We start from the raw sequence: 20,086 nt of genomic DNA, 5'->3' as shown, positions 1-20,086 counted from the left end.
TACTACCGCACCCTGTTTGCTTTATTATTTTCTAATGCAAATGATAGATAGGGCTTATTTATAGTAAACAGTAGTAACGGGAAGTAGAGATACAGAAGCCCACGAGACCTCGTGATGGTGGTAGCAGGCAACATTGGCAGCTGCACGGCCGCTCGCGTGCGTCCACAAGTTGCACTCCGGTAACCCCGAGAGCCCTCGGCAGAAGCCACGCTTCGCCACAGGCTCCAGTTTAAGGCCTGAAAGGGGCCGCTTGGGGGCGCTTCCCCGCCCCAGACGGATTTCAGAGCCCGGGACCCCAAGCCCAGCGCGCGTTCCCGCCTGCAGGTGACGCTCGTGCTCCCCCGCGGATGGGCCCGGGCGGAACCTTAGCAGCCCTAGAGTGCACTTGGAGGGCTGTGCCGCGGAACCGCCTGTTACACCTTCGGCCCCGCCCTTAGTCTGTCCCCGCCCACCACGGAGGCGCAGGCGCTCCGCGACTGGTGGCGCGGCAGGGGCGGGGCTCCGGGAGGTGGGCTGAGGGGGTGGGGCCCGGGAGGGGACAAAAACCCAGAAAGAGAGCGGTGCGGCTCCGCCCTCCGGTCCCTAGTTTGCGGCGCTCCGTGTTCGAAGCTAGGTTGCGGGGCTCGGGAAGGACTGCCCGTGTGCGTGCGTGAGAGAACGTGTGCTTGCCGCGGCCGCCTGGAACTCACTGCAGGCCTCTCCCTAAGGTAAGCTGGGTGCTGGCGGCGCCCGGACCCTCGGGCTGCTGGGGGAGGGGGCTCTGATCCACCGGGCGGCGGGGCGGTTTGCACGAGGCCTGGGTTGGGAGCGGCTAGCGGGTAGGAGAGCCAGTGAGGGTCGAGTGTTGACTGTTGGGTGCCCTGGGGTCGGAGGAGCCTGTCGCCAGCGCGGCGACCAGAAGGGGGGCGGAAGGCTGCGTCCACCGGAGCCGAGGGGCGCGGTTCGGGCTGCTGTCACCGATGATCGCCCGGCCGCCAGCCCTGTTCCTCAGCCGGCTGCCCACGCTTGGACCAAAGGTCCGGGTCCCACGGAGGGAAGCGGCTGGCCTTGGACATCGGGAAGGAGGAACCAGGCCAGCCTGGGTTGCAGCCCTGTTGCACAACAGTAACAAGGACACTGCAGGTTCCTAGCGTCACCCAAGGACGCTCAAACCTCTAGATGCACTGGCCGGCGGCGAGCTGGGACACGCCCTCGGAGGCTCCTACAGCTGTTTTCACCCCGTTGACCTTTCTTTGCAAAGTGTCTGCGGATTGAAACCTGCCCTTTACCCTCTCTGGATACAGCACAGCACTGCACTTTAAGCCTGATAAACCGTGCGATCTGGCAGGTATTAAAAACAGCTAAATCCTCCGACGGGATTGTTTCCTACATTATGACTTTATATTCCCGATTTTGTTTTGATTTAGGAGATAAACTGCGTTTAGTTAAGTCTGCAAGATTGGGGATTGACTAGAAATCAATCCGTTTGTAACGATGAGCATTAGCGATTTCCTCTTTTGTACTTTCTTTGATGTAGCACTGCAAGGGAAGCAGGACTATGTCCAACAATAAATTCCTTGTTGCTTTTGTCCAACAATAAATTACCAACAACTCTGCTCAGCAGAACTTTTTTTCCCAGATAGTATCTTGAATTCAGCTTAAAAAAAAAAAGTTAAAAGATGGGCTTGATATAATTAAATAGAGCAAAGGGCATATTTTTCCTTACACTACATGCTTAAGACTCCAAGTTAATTTCTGGAGTAGCACAAGTATGTCAGGAGATGAGAATTCCGGTGCCTTCTCACTGGGTAAGTGTAATGTGCCTTTGGATCTCTCCTTCCTTCTGAAGTTGGGGCTGAAGGGGGCTGAAACGCTGAGACACAGGGATGCAGTGCATTTTGTGGCACCCAAACCCTGCCCCTTGGAAATCAAGCCCAGAAAAAAATGTAGTAATTAGTAATGTCTTACATAGTACTAACAATGAAGCTTCACTTTTAAAAGTGGACAAATAACTTGAGGACAACCTGAAGAGTCTTCCTTACACATGATACAGTGTAGAAAAATTACTGTAGAGCATGTCTGTGCTCACTGAGAAGGAAACAATGAAATGAAAGAAGTAGAGACACTCAGTTCTGATATTTTAGAACAGGGTCTGATTACCTGTTACATGTATTTGGTACCAAGAAAAAAATAGCCGAATCATGTTGTTGCATAATATTGTGTAAGAACACGACCATGAAAATATAATATCAAAACCAAGGTAAGTCTGCTGCTTCATGTTTTTGTTTTGTTTCAAGATTTTGCTTAAAGTGAGGCACAGACCAGGCATGGGCATTGTGACACTTGCCTTTAATTCCAGAAAGATCACTTCCACTTCAAGGCCAGCCTTGGCTACATAGTGAGTTCAAGGCCAGCTTGAACAATATAGCAAGACCCTGTCTCAAAAAACCAAAACCAAAAAAAAAAAAAAAAAAGCAAGGTGTAAGGGTGGTAGCATCCTAGACTTGAAAGCATTCTAAAGTAGTTGCTAAAAGTACTGATAGGAGGTAATTGACACACCTACACCATTTTTTTTCCCCATTTTTTATTCCAGTTGAGTTCCAGAAGGTTCCCTAGTTCCCTAGTAAGCTGGATTCAAGATTTGCAGATTTGGAAAGTAGAAATGGCCCTGAGGGTTAGCAATACACCCTGGCTTATCTTGAGGAATTAAGGTTTATTATCTGCTAATATAATTTTTATTTAAGAACTAAATTACTGTAACTCCGTTTTTCAAGAAAAATTTCTGAGTTTCTTACCTAGTAATATTTTTAAAGTCATTTTCCTGAGGTCAGTATTCAACTCCAGCTCCGGAGATAAAAGCAATCTGTAGTTGTGTCCTTAGTGGGGAAAGGGCCAGATACTTTTAGCCAACTCAAAGCCTCTTTGCCTCTCTGGTAGCAATCATAGGACACAGCCTTGCAAGCCTCTTCTTCTGAAGGATCCACCATTGTCCCTTCTGGGAACCAGTTGCTTATTTAGCGTTGGCTGCCCACTCGATTCATTCTTACAGAGGCACGCCTCCTTCTAGAACAGTGCGATGTTCCCAAGCCTCCAAAGCCCGGGGTAGGAGTTGCTGCACGGAGGAATGCCCTTTCCTCTGTATCCGATTTCTCTGAGAATCTACTTTTGGAGTCACATCTCTGATGTTTGTGTTGTGAGAAAGCAGTTTCATCAGAAATTCTAAATCTTTTACCTTCCAAGTTCCCTGAGTATGAGGGCCCGAGAGCCAGGTAAATGTCCTCCCTTTTTTTTTTATTAATTTTTATTGGTACTTTTTATACTTTAGATATACATAATGATCATGCTCACCATAGAGAAATTTGTACCTGTGCTTGATATATCTTGATTCTTCTTTTTCCCCATTTCCCTCCCCTCCCTTCAACCCTTCTCCCCCTCCTTACTGACAAAAGCTTTGTTTCTAATTTTCCTTCTCTTCTCTTTCTTTCCTTTTTCCTTTCTTTTTCTTCCTTTCCTAGTTCCCCTTTCCACTTGAATATTTTCTTCTTATTCTGAAATATCTATGATACATTACATTTTGGTCCTTATTTATACTTTTGGGTTCTTACACCAGAGAAACAATATATTTAAGCATGTGTGCCCGATTTATTTCATTAATGAGTAGTCTCTAGATGCATCCATTTACCTAGAAATGTCTCAAGTTTATCCTTCTTTATGGCTGAGTAGTACCCCACTGTATAAAAAAAAACCCATGTCTTTCTCTGTTCCATGGTTAATAGGTTTTTGGGCAGTTTCCAAGATTTAACTATTATAAACGGTGCTGCTACAAACATGGGTATGCATATATCACTGTGATATGATGCTGTGAACTCTTTCAGGAAGATAGCCAGAAGGGGACTAGCTGGGTACGTGTCCTCATTCTGCTCATCTTGCAGGCCCAGTAAAATAAGGAGTAGGGTAGAAGTCTCAAATAATGTGATGTTATGGAAGAAGATCATTTCCTAAGACAAAGCAGTAGCAGGAAAGATGGTTTTATCAGGGGCGTGTTACAGGGTCATCCCACCCCGCCATGTCGTAGCCACAGAGTCCTTAAAGTGGGAGGTGATTTCCATCTTACAGGGCTGTCTCGTGGGCTGACCCCAAAGCACAAGTGCAACAGGTCAGTGCAGCCCTGCATACTACTGAGAGTGCTCAGCTCTGCTGGTAACCAGGATCAGCGCTGTTAGGAACTGTTCTTTTAAGAGTCACCAAATTGTTTTCATTTCATTTTTCCTTTAGAATGAAATAAATGATAAGGCATATATCATTTTTCCTTTTCAGGTTTATTGTCAGTAAAAATGTCCAGAAAGATCCACGGCGGTTCGGTGGTAGAGATGCAAGGAGATGAGATGACGCGCGTCATTTGGGAACTGATTAAAGAAAAGCTCATTTTTCCCTACGTGGAACTGGATCTACACAGGTAATGAATAACCCCCTGCGCAGCCAGCAAACTCAGAAAGCAAAGTCTAAGTCGCATCAAGGCATCGTCGGCTTTTTTTCATACAAACGTACCTGTGTTTTGTGGCTAAAACTTTTTTTTCTTTTTTAGCCCAAATACATGATGAATCTTCTACTTTAACAGAGGGTTTATAATTACTGAAAGGGCAAGAATTAAGAAGCAAACAAAATAATTTTCAGGTCTTTCTAACCCTCTCTTTCCTGCACAAGTTTTATTTGTAGAAGAGAAGTATATAGAGGATGTAGGAAACAACTCAAATGTAGTGGGCACAATTTTGCCCTTTCGGGCTTGGTTTTCTAACTCTGTGTTTAGTTAGTCTGCAGTGTTTTTCCCTTATCGTGGTTCCTCTTGCCTTTTGCCCTTTTCCTACAATTGCTGCAAAGCTCTTTGTACATTTGAAACAGACTCTGTCTGCTTCAGAGCTGATGTGGTGTAATACCGAGTAACATTTCTGACAAAGTATTGGTGACTGTAAGCCTGTTTGCCCTGACTCAAAATTATTCAGAATGCATCCCAAAGGCTTGTTACTAGCTTGGGTGTGAACAGTTCTTGTGGTGTCATTCATTTTAATTGTTCTTAACTTAAGCTGCTGATAACATCTACATTGCAACCACAATAAAGGAGTAAAGGCTGTGCTGCAGAGGTTGACCAAATGTAGAGGAAAGGAAGGTAAAAAACAGCTTCCAAGCCAGGTACAGGGGGGCACACCTGTAATGCCAGAGCTCAGGAGGCTGAAGCAGGAGGATTGCTGGAAGTTTGAGGAAAGCCTGGGCTACATATAGCAAGACCTGTCTTTAAAACTAGCTTCCACATGGATTGAAGAAGCATTTCATGAGCTTTGTATGACAGTGGGTGAACTTGGAGGATTCCTCAGGGCTCTGTGTAATGATTACCTTTTCGTAATAGAGTCCTTACACCTAGGAATTAAAATCTGTTACAGAATGAGGAACTTGTGGAGGCTCAGAAAAATTTCAGGTAATTCCAAAATTACTGTTACTACCACTGGGTTCTTAGGGGAGCAAAGTGTTTTTGTTTTGTTTTGTTTTTATGTTTAAGCTGTGGTCAAAATGTCGCTGCCTGTTTACATTAGGAGTTGTATTGCAGTAAGAGACACTACCATTAATTCACTCAAAATACTTCTGTTTGCCTCGAATCCATTCACCCCATCATTTTGCCGCTTTCTAAAGCGGCCTGGAAGTCCTCATTCCTGTGCTCGTGAGGTCTGATAAAAGGCACAGGGAATGCGGCTGCTGGCTGCCACCCAACAGAAAGGCAGCTTCCTGAGGTGTGTCCTCATTCACCTCGTTTGCTGGCACACTGGGTGACTTCCGACTCTTCCCCAGAGTCAAAACCAGGACAGAGCCTTCGCTGTCATCCTGTAATGATGTGATTAGTTCTGTAACATGCAGTATGCATTCAATGTGTGTGAAGATGGGGACAACTATTTGGAAGAAAACTAGAGACAGTAAGATAGACGTGAAGATCTCCAGTGGACTTGATTTGAAATCTGTATTTCTTTAAATTGTTTCTTTATGAACTGTTTTGTTCTGTTTTGATATGTATAATCTTACCCCCTTTAAGATAAAAAACAAGTGTGTAGGACTGATAACCATATTACTAATTTTTTGTTGGATCATTGAGCAGAACTGTTGGCATTGTCACTATTTGAATGTCACTTTGTATGCTTTAATTTTGAACCTAAACAACTATTTCTAAGATGACAATATGTAACTTATCAACTAGTGATTTCTTACTGTTTATTTTTCTGAAATTCTGTATTATTTCTACCCTTTTTTTTTCTCTTTTTAAAAAAAAACCAGGACAGGGAAATTGAGTTAATTCTGGAGGTCGGGGAAGCCCCGACAACCACAGACACTCCTGAAAGCAGAGGTCCAGAACTGCTTCAGAAAGTAGCAACAATGATGGGATTGGTGTGTTCAGAGTGAGGGGGAGGATATTTATCAGTGGCAATGTTACTTTTACTGTCACATTGTAAAAATTTAACCATTCACCATTTTTTTGGATCATACTGCATAGGCCAAACAGTGGTCTCAAAACTTTTTTGTGTGTATTTGTTTGGTCGGTTGGTTTCTTTTTTTGTACCGGGGATTGAACTCACGACCTTATGCTTACCAGGTAAGCGTTTAAGCCACTAAACTAAATCCCAGGCCTTTTTTTGAGACAGGGTCTTGCTACACAGTGAACTCACTGTGTAGTCCAAGTTGGTCTTGAACTCACAGCTATCCTCTTGTCTCAGCCTCCCTGGTGCTGGGATTACAGGCATAGGCCATCATACATGGTGGTCTCAGAACATTTATTCTTCCCTTTATCCTAGAAATATTAAGCAAAAAGGGAAAAAAATCCACCACTTTGCTGGTAGGTGTATCTAGAAAAAAGATTTCTAGAGCATGAGATTTGCCAACCATGCTTCTTATGTAGTTGGGATTAAACAACCCTCTTAGACCACAAGATGAGTACATATATGGCTTTGCTAGATTTATTTGAATTATCTAAGATCAAAGCTAGAGATGAATCAAGCCTTTGGCACAATGGCGCATGCCTGTAATACCAGCACTCTGGGAGGCTGAGGCAGGAAGATTACAAGTTTGAAACTAGCTTGGATGATGTAGTAATTTAAGGAAACCTCCATCTCAAAATAAAAACTAAAACAAGAGAATGAGATTATAGCTCAGCAGTACCACAAAAGTTTTTAAAATAAATATAAATAAACATACATCAAGATTACAGTCTTTGTACTTGCGTCAACAGTTGGGCTATATAAGGAAACAAAGAGATAAAAACTAAAAAGAGATATCCAGAGACTTTATGAGGTAGCAATTTTGAAAGCTGAAAAACCTTTCTTTAAAGTCTTGGGAATAAACTAGTTACATTATTTTGTTTTTGCTGCTTTCAACAGCTATTACACTTTAAAGCGTTACATTCATTTTCTATGCCCCATGGACAACTAGCATTCATAAAGCTCTGTATGACCTGCAAAATACGTATTGGTCTGTCTTAAGCTACAGTTCTGTAGCATGTGCAAGACCATTGGTGATTCCATTCCTTACCCAATACACTGCAGGCTTATGCCAGAACAAACACACTTGCCTAAGACCCAGGGGGAGGTTCCCCTCATGACCAGCCAGCATTAATGAAGGAGTCTTGAGCTTTTTTGGCATTGATTGTCTCATCTCTACCGCAGCTTTATGCCAAAGTTTAAAAAAAAAAAAAAAGCAGCTTTCCATTTCTTTAAAGTAGGAGCTCACTAAGGGAAAGGTGGAGATGGTTGCAAGGTTTGATGCATACGCTAAGTACGTGGAAGGAAATCAGGCCAAAGGTTACTCTAGTGCTGTTGCTTCTGCATGGTGAAAAACAGGAGGCAGTTTGTTGGCAAATATTTGTTCATTGGCAGTGTTTGTTGGTTGCTAGTTAGTTTCCTGGTGGACAGCTTCCCACAACAGCACAGGGAGACCGGCGCAGCCCTGCAATCTGTCTGAGTCCCTTCTGTATTTAGGGTGCACCTTCCTGCTGAAACCAGACAGATGAGGTGTTCAGGGACCTCCACTCTCTGAATGGCAAACCCTGCGTGCCATTACTGTGGTTACACGTGATAGTCATAATCTATCGATGTGGCTGAAGAGCTATATTGATCCTTTCTCTCCTCCCAAGCTATGACTTAGGTATAGAGAATCGGGATGCCACCCACGACCAAGTCACCAAGGATGCTGCCGAAGCTATAAAGAAGTACAACGTGGGCATCAAGTGTGCCACCATCACCCCCGACGAGAAGAGGGTTGAGGAGTTCAAGTTGAAACAAATGTGGAAATCACCCAATGGCACCATCCGAAATATTCTAGGGGGCACTGTCTTCAGAGAAGCTATTATCTGTAAAAATATTCCCCGCCTAGTGTCGGGGTGGCTAAAACCCATCATCATAGGCCGTCATGCATATGGGGATCAAGTAAGTCATCTTGGCATAATCCAATTCTCCATATTTTTTATGTGTGGCCCAGAAGTTCCAATGTATGTGTTTTGTTCTTAAGATGCAGAAATGCAGCTGTGTATAACAGATTTGCATACCTTTAGGTAGAGATAAATATGGATGAACTTATAAATAAGTACCCATTCAAACACAAGTGATTTTTCCCAAACATGTTTTTTCGTCCTTTATCCTTTACACTGTGTGATATTGTGTTAGTAATCTTATATGATCCAGCTGGACCAGTGGTTTTCAGCACTGGCTCGCAGTGGGATCCCCTTAGGATGTGTCAGTGGTTTGATTCTGTTTTGTTTCATCTTTTTTTGTTTTTTTCCTATGTTTTAATTCCTGTATTTGAGTCTTATCTAACTCACGTCCGAAATCTGAATTCTGTGGGGTTTAAACTGCACAAATGGAATTGAGAACTACCAAAGATTGTATTAAAGAATTGTCTTAAACTTTATGGAAGACAGACTGACCCAGTAGTTGAGAAACCCTGAAAGCATCCCTTCCTGCTTAGAAAACAAATAAGAGTCTTTGTATTTCTGTGTAAGGAGGCTCACTGCCAAGTCAAGTAGAAAAACTGCCGGCTAGACAGAGTCTGACTGCCACATTGAAACTGAGTTCTGGAATTTCATAGGGAGTAGTTCAGATCCGAAAATGGGAATCTCTCACACTGAAATGTGTCTCTGTAGTCAGCCCTGAACACAGCGGCTGGAATGGATGTCTCTCTGTTTCTAAGGGCAGGTCACCAGCGCTTCTCTTGGGGATCAGTTAACTGTATTTCACCCCATGGTGCAAACTGTCTCTTCCTCCTGGCCGGTCCTTCACAAACACCTCCAGTGACCAAGGCCAGGGGGGCACAGAGAGCAAGACCGACCCACCCCGAGTCCTTACTGGTTCAGTCTCTCTTTTTGTTCTCTTCATTTTCTTTTCTTTTCACATTTTTTGTGGCTTTAATCATCTGGTAGAAATGGCCATTTAGAGTCCGGGTTGAATATTGCATGCATCCTGTTAATCCACTGACTGTTACATATGCACTCAGCTGCATCTCTATGAAGCATATATGGCTCCTTGGTGTCTCAGTTTCTTCCTTTTGAGAAACGAGAACAAGTTGCTCTATGGCGAAGGACTTTAGGTCCAAGTGTTTATTCCTTTTTGTTACCTGATTGCTCCTTTACCAACCAACTGTAGTCTGACGGTAAACTTACATGTGCGGCCCGCCCTCACTGCACTCTTTCCAAGGCACTGAGTTAATCAAGTCACTGAAGAGGGTTTAATTGACCTGGGAAAGCCCGGGACACGCGGGCACATTTCTTCACTAGCTCAGGCCATAAGCCTGTGGCTGTCTTTGAACAGCCCTTTTATTGGCATCATCAACCTGTCGTAATTTCTTTCAGAATGATGGTTTCATGTGGGCAGGGGCCTGGTGTTAGTAATAGTGATAACTGTGGAAAGATTGAGCCTTGAAATCTAAATAAGGGCCAGATCCCACACCTTTGGAGCCTGAATGTATTCTTTCCACCGGGTCTCAGTGCCTTCCTTGAAAGACTGTGTGCCAATACGAGATCAGCACGTGGGGAATGTAGTAAGGCCCAAGCGTTAGCACTGTCATCATTACCTTCAAAACTGCAGTTAGAATTACTACCAGCTCCTCTGAGAATTCCCTCACTTGTAGGCCACGGTCAAGTCCCCCTAAATGGGACTTGCAGGTCCCATTTTGACATTTGAAAACTCTTCTGTTTACATTAGTCTTTATTAGGTTGAAAGCTTCCTAAAAGAATGTACCTCGTGTTATTCCCGCCCTCTCCCAATTCTTAGAGGACTGCTCTGTCTATGCTAGGCACCTAATCAATATTTACTGGTTTTATTTTATTTTTTTTTTTTAAGAGAAGAGTGTATTTATTAGGGGAAAGAAAGCTTCTGTCTGAGAGAGCCAGAAGGGGTCCTGAGTGGGATGCCAAAGACTGACTTTTTGCAGGAATTTTTTTTTTTTTTTTTTTTTTTTGGTCTTTTTCATTTTTATCAGTACCGGGGATCGAACTCACGACCGCCTGCTTGCAAGGCAGGTACTTATGCCGCTGAGCTAAATCCCCAGCCCCTTTTTGCAAGATTTTTATAGAGCAAAACCATGAGCTAAGACGGGTCCAAGGTGGAAGAAAATGGGAAATTGCAAGGTGGGCATGAGGCAGGACAAAACTATGGTCAGCCAATAAGATTATGAGTTTAATTATTCATGTAAGATGGATTAAACTGGGATCAAATAGGGAAGCAAGTTACATAGCAAACAGGCATGAATACAGAACAGGGCTTTTCATGTAGGGGGTTGGATTAGTGGTGCTTCCTGGCTTTCTCAAGGTGACCCAGGAGATGGATATGTATTTAGAATGTTGATCCCTGATGTTTATCCTCAGGGTGAGCGGGCATTTGTTTTATCCTTGAGGTCTGGTCCACAGGGGAGGTGTCAGTCACCCCCACAGTTGCAGAGTTGGCTCTTTGAGGGCCCAGCCTTAGCTGACTGCCTATAATATTTCTGTCTAATTCAGCTGCCTGTAATATTCTCTCTCTTCTGAAGAAGTACTCTGAACTGCTGTGAGGGTGTAAAGAGAAATAACTGATCTGGCTGCTTCTATCTACTGGTTTTAATAAATACTACCACTAACTAAAAGAACTCTCTGGATTCTTTCCTTTTCATCTCTAAGAAGGTCAAGCTGCCCTGCCCTATTTGTCTAGGTGTTTTCCAGCTCTATATTTTGTATTCTTTTTTTTTCCTTATAATTTATGTTAAGACTGTTTTTCTTACCTCGATGTCTATTCCCCACCTCTCCACAGTATAGAGCAACTGATTTTGTCGTTCCCGGGCCTGGGAAAGTAGAGATAACCTACACCCCAAGCGATGGAAGCCAGAAGGTGACATACCTGGTCCATAACTTTGAAGGTAAACATGAGACCGACCCAAGCTGTGTTGGCTTTTAATAGGATCTACTCAGTATTATTACTGACTTTTTTAAAAAGTTAGTTATGTGACTGCTTAAAACTATAACTTAATCTGCAAGATTTCTGCAGAAACCAAAATCCAACATAAAAATTAATTGGCTTTTGTGTCTTGTGGTGGCATGCATAAAGGCACAAAGGAGTTAGCCACTTAGTCAGTGATACGGGCAATGACAAGTAAGGATGACAGTACATGCCTGTCTGAAACCAGGGAGGGACAGCTGCAAGACTGTCCTGCACAGACTGTGGGAATCAATGTTAGTAGCCCCCAATCAATCGTCATGTAATCCTGCCCTTTGCACTCATTTTGTTTGGAATTGGTTTCATTATTTATTGGCTGAAATGTGTTTCCTGCCCTACTTGTTTTTCTTTCGAAAGTAAAACATTTGCTTTCTGTATCTTCTGCCCCAGCTGCTTCAAGTGTGCCTCAGGGCAAATCCCATCCAGAAGTTGCTGAAAGCACTCATACAAACAAACCCCAACACCTACCTTTGGTTTTCTTTGCTTCTAAGTGATATCATTTCAATAGGATCTAGTTCTGCAGGTTTGAGCACTTTTCTCTAACCGTGGGCACTGGCGTGGTTTCAGTTCTGACTTTCAGTAATAGCAGAGTTCAGCTGAGAAGAGCTGTGGAGCATCAGAGATTACACATGACACAGTTACTTCCACCAGTTACAGTGGGCAAGCTTCATGTCCTTCAGGAAACTACAGACTGTCATTCAGTATTAGAGATGCAAATCCTTCTCCGTAACCGGAGATGAGTCCACATTTAAGTACACATTAGAAATTGTTATAATACCTAAAAGCCAAATGTAAAAGTTTGTACCCATTTTTAGTACATTTCTGGCTCATATCAGTAGGAATTTGTCAGTGTCCTAAAGACCCTATGTTTTGCTCATTTCTAGCCCCTTTCCAAACCAAGTTAGAGAATCCTTCTGTAGAGCTGATTTTTGCCCTATTTTGTGCCTTCAGAACTCATGTGCTGTGCAGGGTGGAAATCGGGTTCAGACGGGAGCTGAGACTGTCCTTTGGTCGTGGTGGGTGACCCCAGCCTTGTTGTATACGTGCCACCTGATTTTACCTTCCTCCTGTTTTCTGTGTTGGCAGAGGGTGGTGGCGTTGCCATGGGGATGTACAATCAAGATAAGTCCATTGAAGACTTTGCGCACAGTTCCTTCCAGATGGCTCTGTCTAAGGGTTGGCCTCTGTATCTGAGCACCAAAAACACTATTCTGAAGAAATATGATGGCCGCTTTAAAGACATCTTTCAGGAGATATATGACAAGTAACTACAGTTTTTCCTTTTCCTTTTTCTTCAAGTAAGCTAGCATCTGTAGAATAGAATGTGCATCTCTTTAACCCTTTTACTCTGGGACAAATTGAGTGAAAATCATCCATGACCCTAAATTAGATGAAGCCAGAACTGTGGTTCAATAGAGGTGAAGCAAAACCTGAGTTGCTTTTAAAAGGACAATGTATTCATTTTTTTTGGTCTTTTTTTGAGACAAGGTCTCACTGCAGTTCAGGCTGGCCTTGAGCTCACTTTGTAGCCCAGGCTGGTCTCTAACTCGCAACGCTCCTCCTACCTCAGCCTCCCGAGTGCTGGGATTACAGGCATGAGCCACCACGCCTGGCTCAGGACAGTGTATTCTTAAATAAAGGCCCCATCTGCCCTTATCTTCTACCCCTTTGAGGGAAACAAAATCAATTTCCTGTGTTACTGTTGCTATTTGTTTTCTGTTTCTTAGGCAGTACAAGTCCCAGTTTGAAGCCCAGAAGATCTGGTACGAGCACAGGCTCATCGATGATATGGTGGCCCAAGCTATGAAGTCAGAGGGGGGCTTCATCTGGGCCTGTAAGAACTACGACGGTGACGTCCAGTCGGATTCTGTGGCCCAAGGTAAGGGGCGGAGGGCCAGTGGAGGTGGAGCCTGGCAGTGAGGCATGCAGTCTGGGAGAGGGATTTTGTTGTAAAGTTAGGAAATGTTAGTGCCACAGACATCCAGACCCGTGGTCTCATCTGACAGGTAAGGAAGTACAACACAGACTGGGAAACTGATTTCATTCCAGGTCACAGAGAAGTCTAGTAACTGATGCATTAACAGCCCTGGCTCCAGCCTTAGAACTTAATAACCCAGTTTCTCTCACACCTTTTCCCCCTACTTGTCCAGCGGACAGCCAACTACTTGATCTGAAAACCATCCCCATTCCTTGCTCTCATTTTTCCTCCAGTTCTTACCACAAGGTAAAAATGTCAGGGTTCCCAGGCAAGGAGAGGTAGGGAAGGCCCTAAACCATCTGTTGACCAGGCTTGGTGCCTACAAGGGCTCCTTGGCCTAGCAGCAGATCCCCCCTTCCGGATGTGCGCAGCACCAAGTGGCTCTTCCAGTTTCGGTTCCTCTGGGTGGCTGTGTGAACTTGAGTGTCCGGGTGAATGTTTGTGTTAGCTTTAATTACGTTTGCTGTTTCCCTGGGAATACTACTACTGTTTCTTGAATGGAAGTCACATGTCTCTTATCAGTTGGAAAGTCAGTGGAGCAGCCCCGTGGAAAGTAGCTTTCATGTCAGATCCGGGAGTTACATGGCTGTGTCCCCTCCTTCTGTGTCTTGAGTCTTTGCAGTCACTTGTCCCGAATGCACAGAGGAAGGGGTGGCACTTTGTGGAGACTCCACGAAGGAGAACGACAATGCTTCCCTGTAGTTGAGTTCTGGGAATAGGACCCAAAGCTCTTCCATTGTTTTAAGTGTCCTGTTGGCAGCCAGAAGAACGTACCTAGGGAAGTAGTTTGTGTCTAAATGCAAAATGAAGGAAATTCAAAAGATTTTTAATTAAGAGGTATAAAGTATGGAAAACCTTAAAGAGAGACCTACCCCAGAGCCAGGCTTGGTCCAGAGCCTGTAGGTTGTTATTTTTAGGCAACTCAACAGATTAAAAGATGGCAGAGCTCATTTTTCTCAAGAGACACGGGCTACTTTGGACTCACACCATTTCACTTATGACCTCAGATCGTATGGTGGCACTGAGCTGTCTCCTAATGTTAATGGATAGACAAATTCCCCTAGGTATGGTGACTATGAATGTCTCTAATTAATAAATACTGGAGTGTTGGCCTGGCGTGGTGGTGCACTCAGGAGGCTGACCCAGGAGGATCGCTTCGAGTTCAAGGCCAGCCTGGGCTAAAAAATGAGTCTGAGGTCAGCCTGAACCACATAGTGAAAGCCTGTCTCAAAAAGACATAAATAAATAAACATCTGAGTGTTTATGCAATCTCAGGGAAAAATGGTAATATGGAAGAAGCTACTAATATTACATACAACTCTCTCAACTGTACTGAAAAGTCACCAAAAAATTAGAGTGATTCCACGTAGTCTTTGATGAAGGTAGGGACATAGAAGGTAGTACTTGATTTAAGTTTACATTACTACACAGGTGCTCATGGGAGGTAGCAAAAACGTGGAGAAAAGGGCTCTACAGTTTCAGGTGAAAAAGAGTGCACAAGGAGATAAATCAGTTGCACAAACTGAAGAGCTGGAATGTGGTTTTCTGAATGGGAAAGAGAATTGTTGAGTAAAGAGAACAAGGAAGCACACATGGGTGTTATTTGACTCTTTTTTTCTTTTTTTGGTACCTGGAATTGAACTCAGGACACTGTGCTTACTGGGCAGGTACTTACACTGTTGAGCTACGTCCCCAGCCTTTGGTCTCCCTTTTCTTCCCAATTCCAGCAAGTCTGTGCAGCTAGAGAGCAGAACACGCTCATATTAAACAAGCAGTAGCACGGTGAGCCTTTACTGTAGCACACACTGTGCTGAGGACTAGGCATTTACATATTAGGCAGGTGCATATATATATGTACCTATATGTTCGTGCATCTATGTGTGTATGTTCATTTAATCCCATTACAACTCAGTCCCCATTTTACAGTCCTTAGTTATTTTTCTCTTGTTGCTGAGACAAAATACCCAACATGCAAAGCTAGAGGAACGAAGGCTTATTTAATTCACAGTTTGTATCATTCCATGCTCAGCTGGGACAACTGTTCATGGCAGGGGAAGACAGCTAAAGCAAGAGAGTTTAAAAGTATCTTTCTGTCCCTCTTCTCTCTTCTAACCCTGCAGGATTAGGGCGGTGCCAAGCCAATTGGTGGGCTGATTAAGTAATCACTCAGCCTTAACCCCAGCATCCCATACTCAAATCAGCCACCTCTGAAAAAGCCTGTGACTGCGTGAGGCTTTGGGGTTTATCTAGATACAAACTGTAACACACAAGTAGGGAAACTTGGTCCGGTAGCTCTGAGACCCCAGAGCAAGGGTGAAATGCAGGCAGAGCTCCCATTGTGGAGCAGTTACCCCTGTGCTAAATGGGGTGTTACACCCTTCCCAGAGCCTTTGACTCTGCCTCCTGGAGCAAGACTTCTGCTTTCTGAAAAGCAGAAGAGTTACTGATGACTCCTTGTGCTCGTGTGTACTTCGTTTACCAAGACTTGGTGAGATGGAGTCAGTCTTCCTCTGGTCTAAGAGACCCAGGCTCTTCATGCATTTGGACTCTGTGCTCTGTGCTCTGTGCTCTTCCCCTCACAGGTTACGGCTCCCTTGGCATGATGACCAGCGTGCTGGTTTGTCCGGATGGCAAGACGGTAGAAGCGGAGGCTGCCCACGGGACTGTGACACGCCACTACCGCATGTACCAGAAGGGGCAGGAGACCTCCACCAATCCTATTGGTAAGACAACATCCACTTCCAGCTGACTGCCGGCTAGAGAGCGTGCCCCAGGGTGATCCCCAGGGGCTCAGAAACATCCCTGGGATGCTCAGTGCTTTGTTCCAAAATTATCACTCAGTAGCTGGTTCATTCTAACAGGAGCTGTTGTAAGATGCTTCTTAAAATACCGCATGTGCTTCTCTATTTTGCAGGAAAGTATGTGGTGCAGAGAGAAATGTTATCAGCAAGTGCTTTCCTTGACCTCTGGTGCAGTAAGATGTAAAGTCTGTAAACAAAAGCCCCACGGATAGATCTTCTAGGAAGGTTTCAAGGACAGCACTTTAAAAAGCGATTGTAGCCTAGAAAGAGGAGAGCATCAGAGATGAACGAGGAGGGAGCAGCCTTTTCTAAATCAGCAGAAACGCCTAAAGCTTCAGGGCCTAGTGCCACACCACACCACTGGGAATTTTCAAGTTTCTGTTAGGCAAAATTTTTCCACTGTTTCTAAAACTTCCAGGCTTTTTGGATAGCATCTAATGAAGTATATCACTACACAGATGCTTTTCTGTTTCAGGAATCCCTGAAACTGAGAATGACTGAGGTACAGGGTTTTCGTTTCTCCCTTTCAGCGTCCATTTTTGCCTGGACCAGAGGGTTGGCCCACAGAGCGAAGCTGGACAACAATAAGGAGCTCGACTTCTTTGCCAAAGCTTTGGAAGAAGTCTGCATCGAGACCATTGAGGCTGGCTTCATGACCAAGGACTTGGCTGCTTGCATTAAAGGGTTACCCAAGTAAGTGGAAGCCCCAGACTCTGCTCAGACGATCCCCAGTGCCTTTTAGAATGTGAACTGCTGTTATTCCGCGTCCTCTTGGGGGAGGGCAGACGGTGCCTGTGAGTTGTCAGAGAGGGAACAAAGTCTTTTTGTAACTGTGCAGCTGGTCTACTCTGTGTCTGCATTGTAGCAGGAAAGTAGTGGAAGACAGAAGGCAGGGTAAAGCAGTACAGCAGGTCAGACTTCCATGTGCAGAATTAGGCTGCAGACTACATTGGGCCAATGGGCTAGACTATAATTTGCTGATCTCCAATCTAACTAATAATTACTGAATGAGAAGGTTCTGTTTGATTTTAGGAAGAAAATAGTAGACAATGGCAAAGGTAACTTCAAGGCTAGTTTATTCTACTCCTTTGTTTTTTTAATTTGCAAATGAGGAAAGTAAGCAGTTCAAGTCTAATATGGCAAATTGATTCTGATATAACTGTGGGGGACCGGCGGCAGCCGCTGAAAAGATAAGAAGTATGAAATATAAATGACCTTTATTTTGAGAATATGGGGAAAGACACCCCCAATCCCTTGGGGCGCAGCATCTCCACCGCGGGGTCGACGTGGAGTGGGGGCCTGTATGTAGCTTAGGTTAGGGGTGGGTAGCCCATTGGCACTAGTTTGGCACCAGAGGTAGATTCCTAGGGTTGGGAGAGATAGGAGCTCCTTGGCTTTACCGCCTACAGTGTCCGGCCTGAGCCAAAACCCTTTCAGATTCCAACTGAGAATCCTTTAACTCTCCATAACCATCAGTCTAGGGTTTGAGGGCCTGTGTGTGGCCAGGGCTTTTCTGAGGATGTGGTAGCCAGGGTCCCAGCTCGACTACCAGCTCATCATCCTCCCCTCATAGTCAGAGTTAGTGACTAAGACTCAGCTCAGGAAACACTACTAACTGGGCGTGGTGACACACGACTGTGTGTGTCAGCACACACAATCTCGGCAATCTCAGCAATAGGGAGGCTGAAGCAGAATGATCACTGCAAGTTCAAGGCCAGCCTGGGCTCCAAAGTGAGTCTCAGTCTAGCCAAAACTGCATAGTGAGATCAGAGACAAAAAACAAAAAAATCAACGAAACACTGCTAAAATTGAGCCCTAATACCATGTGCCTACCAGTGTTTCCTCAGAGATCTCAGTTCGGATCAGTGTGTCCCAGTAAAGGGCATAACTGCCTCACTGTGTCTCTTAACTTGAATTTCCAGCATAGATCCAGTGTTTGAAATGTTCTTATTAACGTAGGATCTTTGTAGCCTGTTTGGTAGGCACTTGCCTGCAGGATCATGTCAGCCAGTACATTGTCTTTTAGTTTTTCTTACGTGAGATGCTAATAAAAATAAGATCACTTGTTTTACGGACTTGTAAGAATACATAGAAATGTAGTGAAGGAGTGGCTGTCCCCTGAATAAACTTTGTTACTTCTCAGGATGATGAATGTGGCTGAGTGAGGTCACTGGCTCTAGTGTGACCTGCAGGTCTGTAACATCTTCATCCTGGAAGCTGCATGGCAGGAGGGTTCAGGCATGAGCGAGCCTGGCCCAGGCTGCCCGCAGCCCCAGGGCTGCGCTGGCTCCGCCCCCAGAACCTTGAGTACAGTCATCACCTGGAGACTGGAGCCCCTGAGCGGCAGTTGGGTTTCTTTTAGAAACAAATAGAACCTTACCTTAAGTCACACTTGCGGGATTTTATTTTTCCTCTCTACTTCTTGTCATCTCAGAGACAAACTAAATTCCCTTCTTTTCTTTTTCCTCCCCTATTAGTGTGCAACGTTCTGACTATTTGAATACATTTGAGTTCATGGACAAACTCGGAGAAAACTTGAAGACAAAACTAGCTCAGGCCAAACTCTAAGGCCACCCCTGGGCCGAGGAGGAGACACGTGGTCTACAGGTTTACATGGTTTTTTTTTTTTTTTTTTTTGTATAACACTCAAAGAGTATAAAAGCAAAATCAGTTTTGTAATTTGTTTAGAAGCCAGAGTTGATCTTTTCTATGAGTTTATAGCCTTTTTCTTATACACATACGGTTAAGCCATCTTTGTGAGTATAGCAGGCGACCTTTTTTAAAATTGTATTTTATTTTCTGGTCGCAGCCTTGGAATTGTTTTAATATTCACTCCTGTTCATAGTCACTTTCTCTGTGTTCCGATATAAATGACCAAAATCAAGAGAGCTCGAAAGGCTGCCTTTTCCCAGTAACCTTTGGGAACAGTCGCCACCGTACTGTTGCCTAAAATCCGAGTGAAACAGAAATTCACTGCCTTCCCTCCCATCCGGAGCACCGGCACTGGGCGGTCTTAATTATTACAGATGTCCAGGAAGGTAAGGATAGAGCTCTATTGTGAGCTCACACTGGATTGGAGCAGAGGATGAGCGTAACTGAAGTGTGTTGATGACCCCATAGTCATTTTTGTAAAATGCTTGTTAAATGTGTCCAGTATGCTGAATATTTTTGAGTCCGCCAGGGAGTTCAAAATCCAGAGGAAATACTGACTAGAGGATTGGACCTCTGCGTTTGTCTCTTCCTGTTCCTAGCTTGACCTGAGTATTACACTACCCAAAATAGCATATTCCATCCACGTGCAATAATGTAAGCTGTACCATTTGTGGCCTTCTGTTGGCCTATTTCCTTTTTATATAAATGTGATTTTCCAGAAGCTGATATTAAACACTATTCTGGCCCGGTTTTTCATCTGAACTGTTAATTTTAATTAAAATGATGTTCTAATCGTTCTTCTGCATTTTTACTTCCATGTACTTACACGCCGAGCACCGTGCTACATAATAGAAAAGAATCTCTATCCACTAGAAGTTTACTGTGGGGGAAGTGGGTGAATAAAAGAGACAGACAGTGAGAGGCAGAGTCTACAAGAGGAAGGAAAGATGACCAGAGATAGGACCGAAGGAGTGGGGAAGAGAGGCTGGCTGTGCACACACCACGGGGTTCAGACATTGCATTGCAAGTTAACACGGGGCTAATGAAGAGTTTTGAGAAAGAAGAGACGTGATCGTATTTTTAATTTAAAAAAAAAAAAAAAACTGGGCAGCTTTATAAAAAGGACAGGTAGGGCTGAGTGCGGTGACACACCTGTAATCGCAGCACTCTCCAGGAGGCTGAGACAG

General features: G+C 44.3%; 1 protein-coding gene across 1 annotated transcript; it reads left to right on the top strand.

The window, feature by feature from the left end:
• Positions 1-519: 519 nt before the first annotated feature.
• On the top strand, positions 520-19,696 carry Idh1 (isocitrate dehydrogenase (NADP(+)) 1). Its single transcript, XM_003474192.5, has 9 exons — positions 520-707; positions 4,297-4,435; positions 8,144-8,435; positions 11,286-11,391; positions 12,555-12,732; positions 13,196-13,347; positions 16,029-16,169; positions 16,778-16,940; positions 18,725-19,696. The coding sequence occupies exons 2-9, from the start codon at positions 4,314-4,316 to the stop codon at positions 18,813-18,815; spliced, it is 1,245 nt and encodes a 414-aa protein (XP_003474240.1). The 5' UTR covers positions 520-707; positions 4,297-4,313; the 3' UTR covers positions 18,816-19,696.
• Positions 19,697-20,086: the final 390 nt, after the last annotated feature.

Source organism: Cavia porcellus, unplaced genomic scaffold (genome assembly GCF_034190915.1).
Source record: "Cavia porcellus strain 051 isolate PalLab524CR breed Dunkin Hartley unplaced genomic scaffold, mCavPor4.1 scaffold_26, whole genome shotgun sequence".
Classification (NCBI taxonomy): domain Eukaryota; kingdom Metazoa; phylum Chordata; class Mammalia; order Rodentia; family Caviidae; genus Cavia; species Cavia porcellus.
The sequence above is the reverse complement of the archived record's forward strand: the minus strand, read 5'-3'. Positions and strand labels throughout refer to the sequence as shown.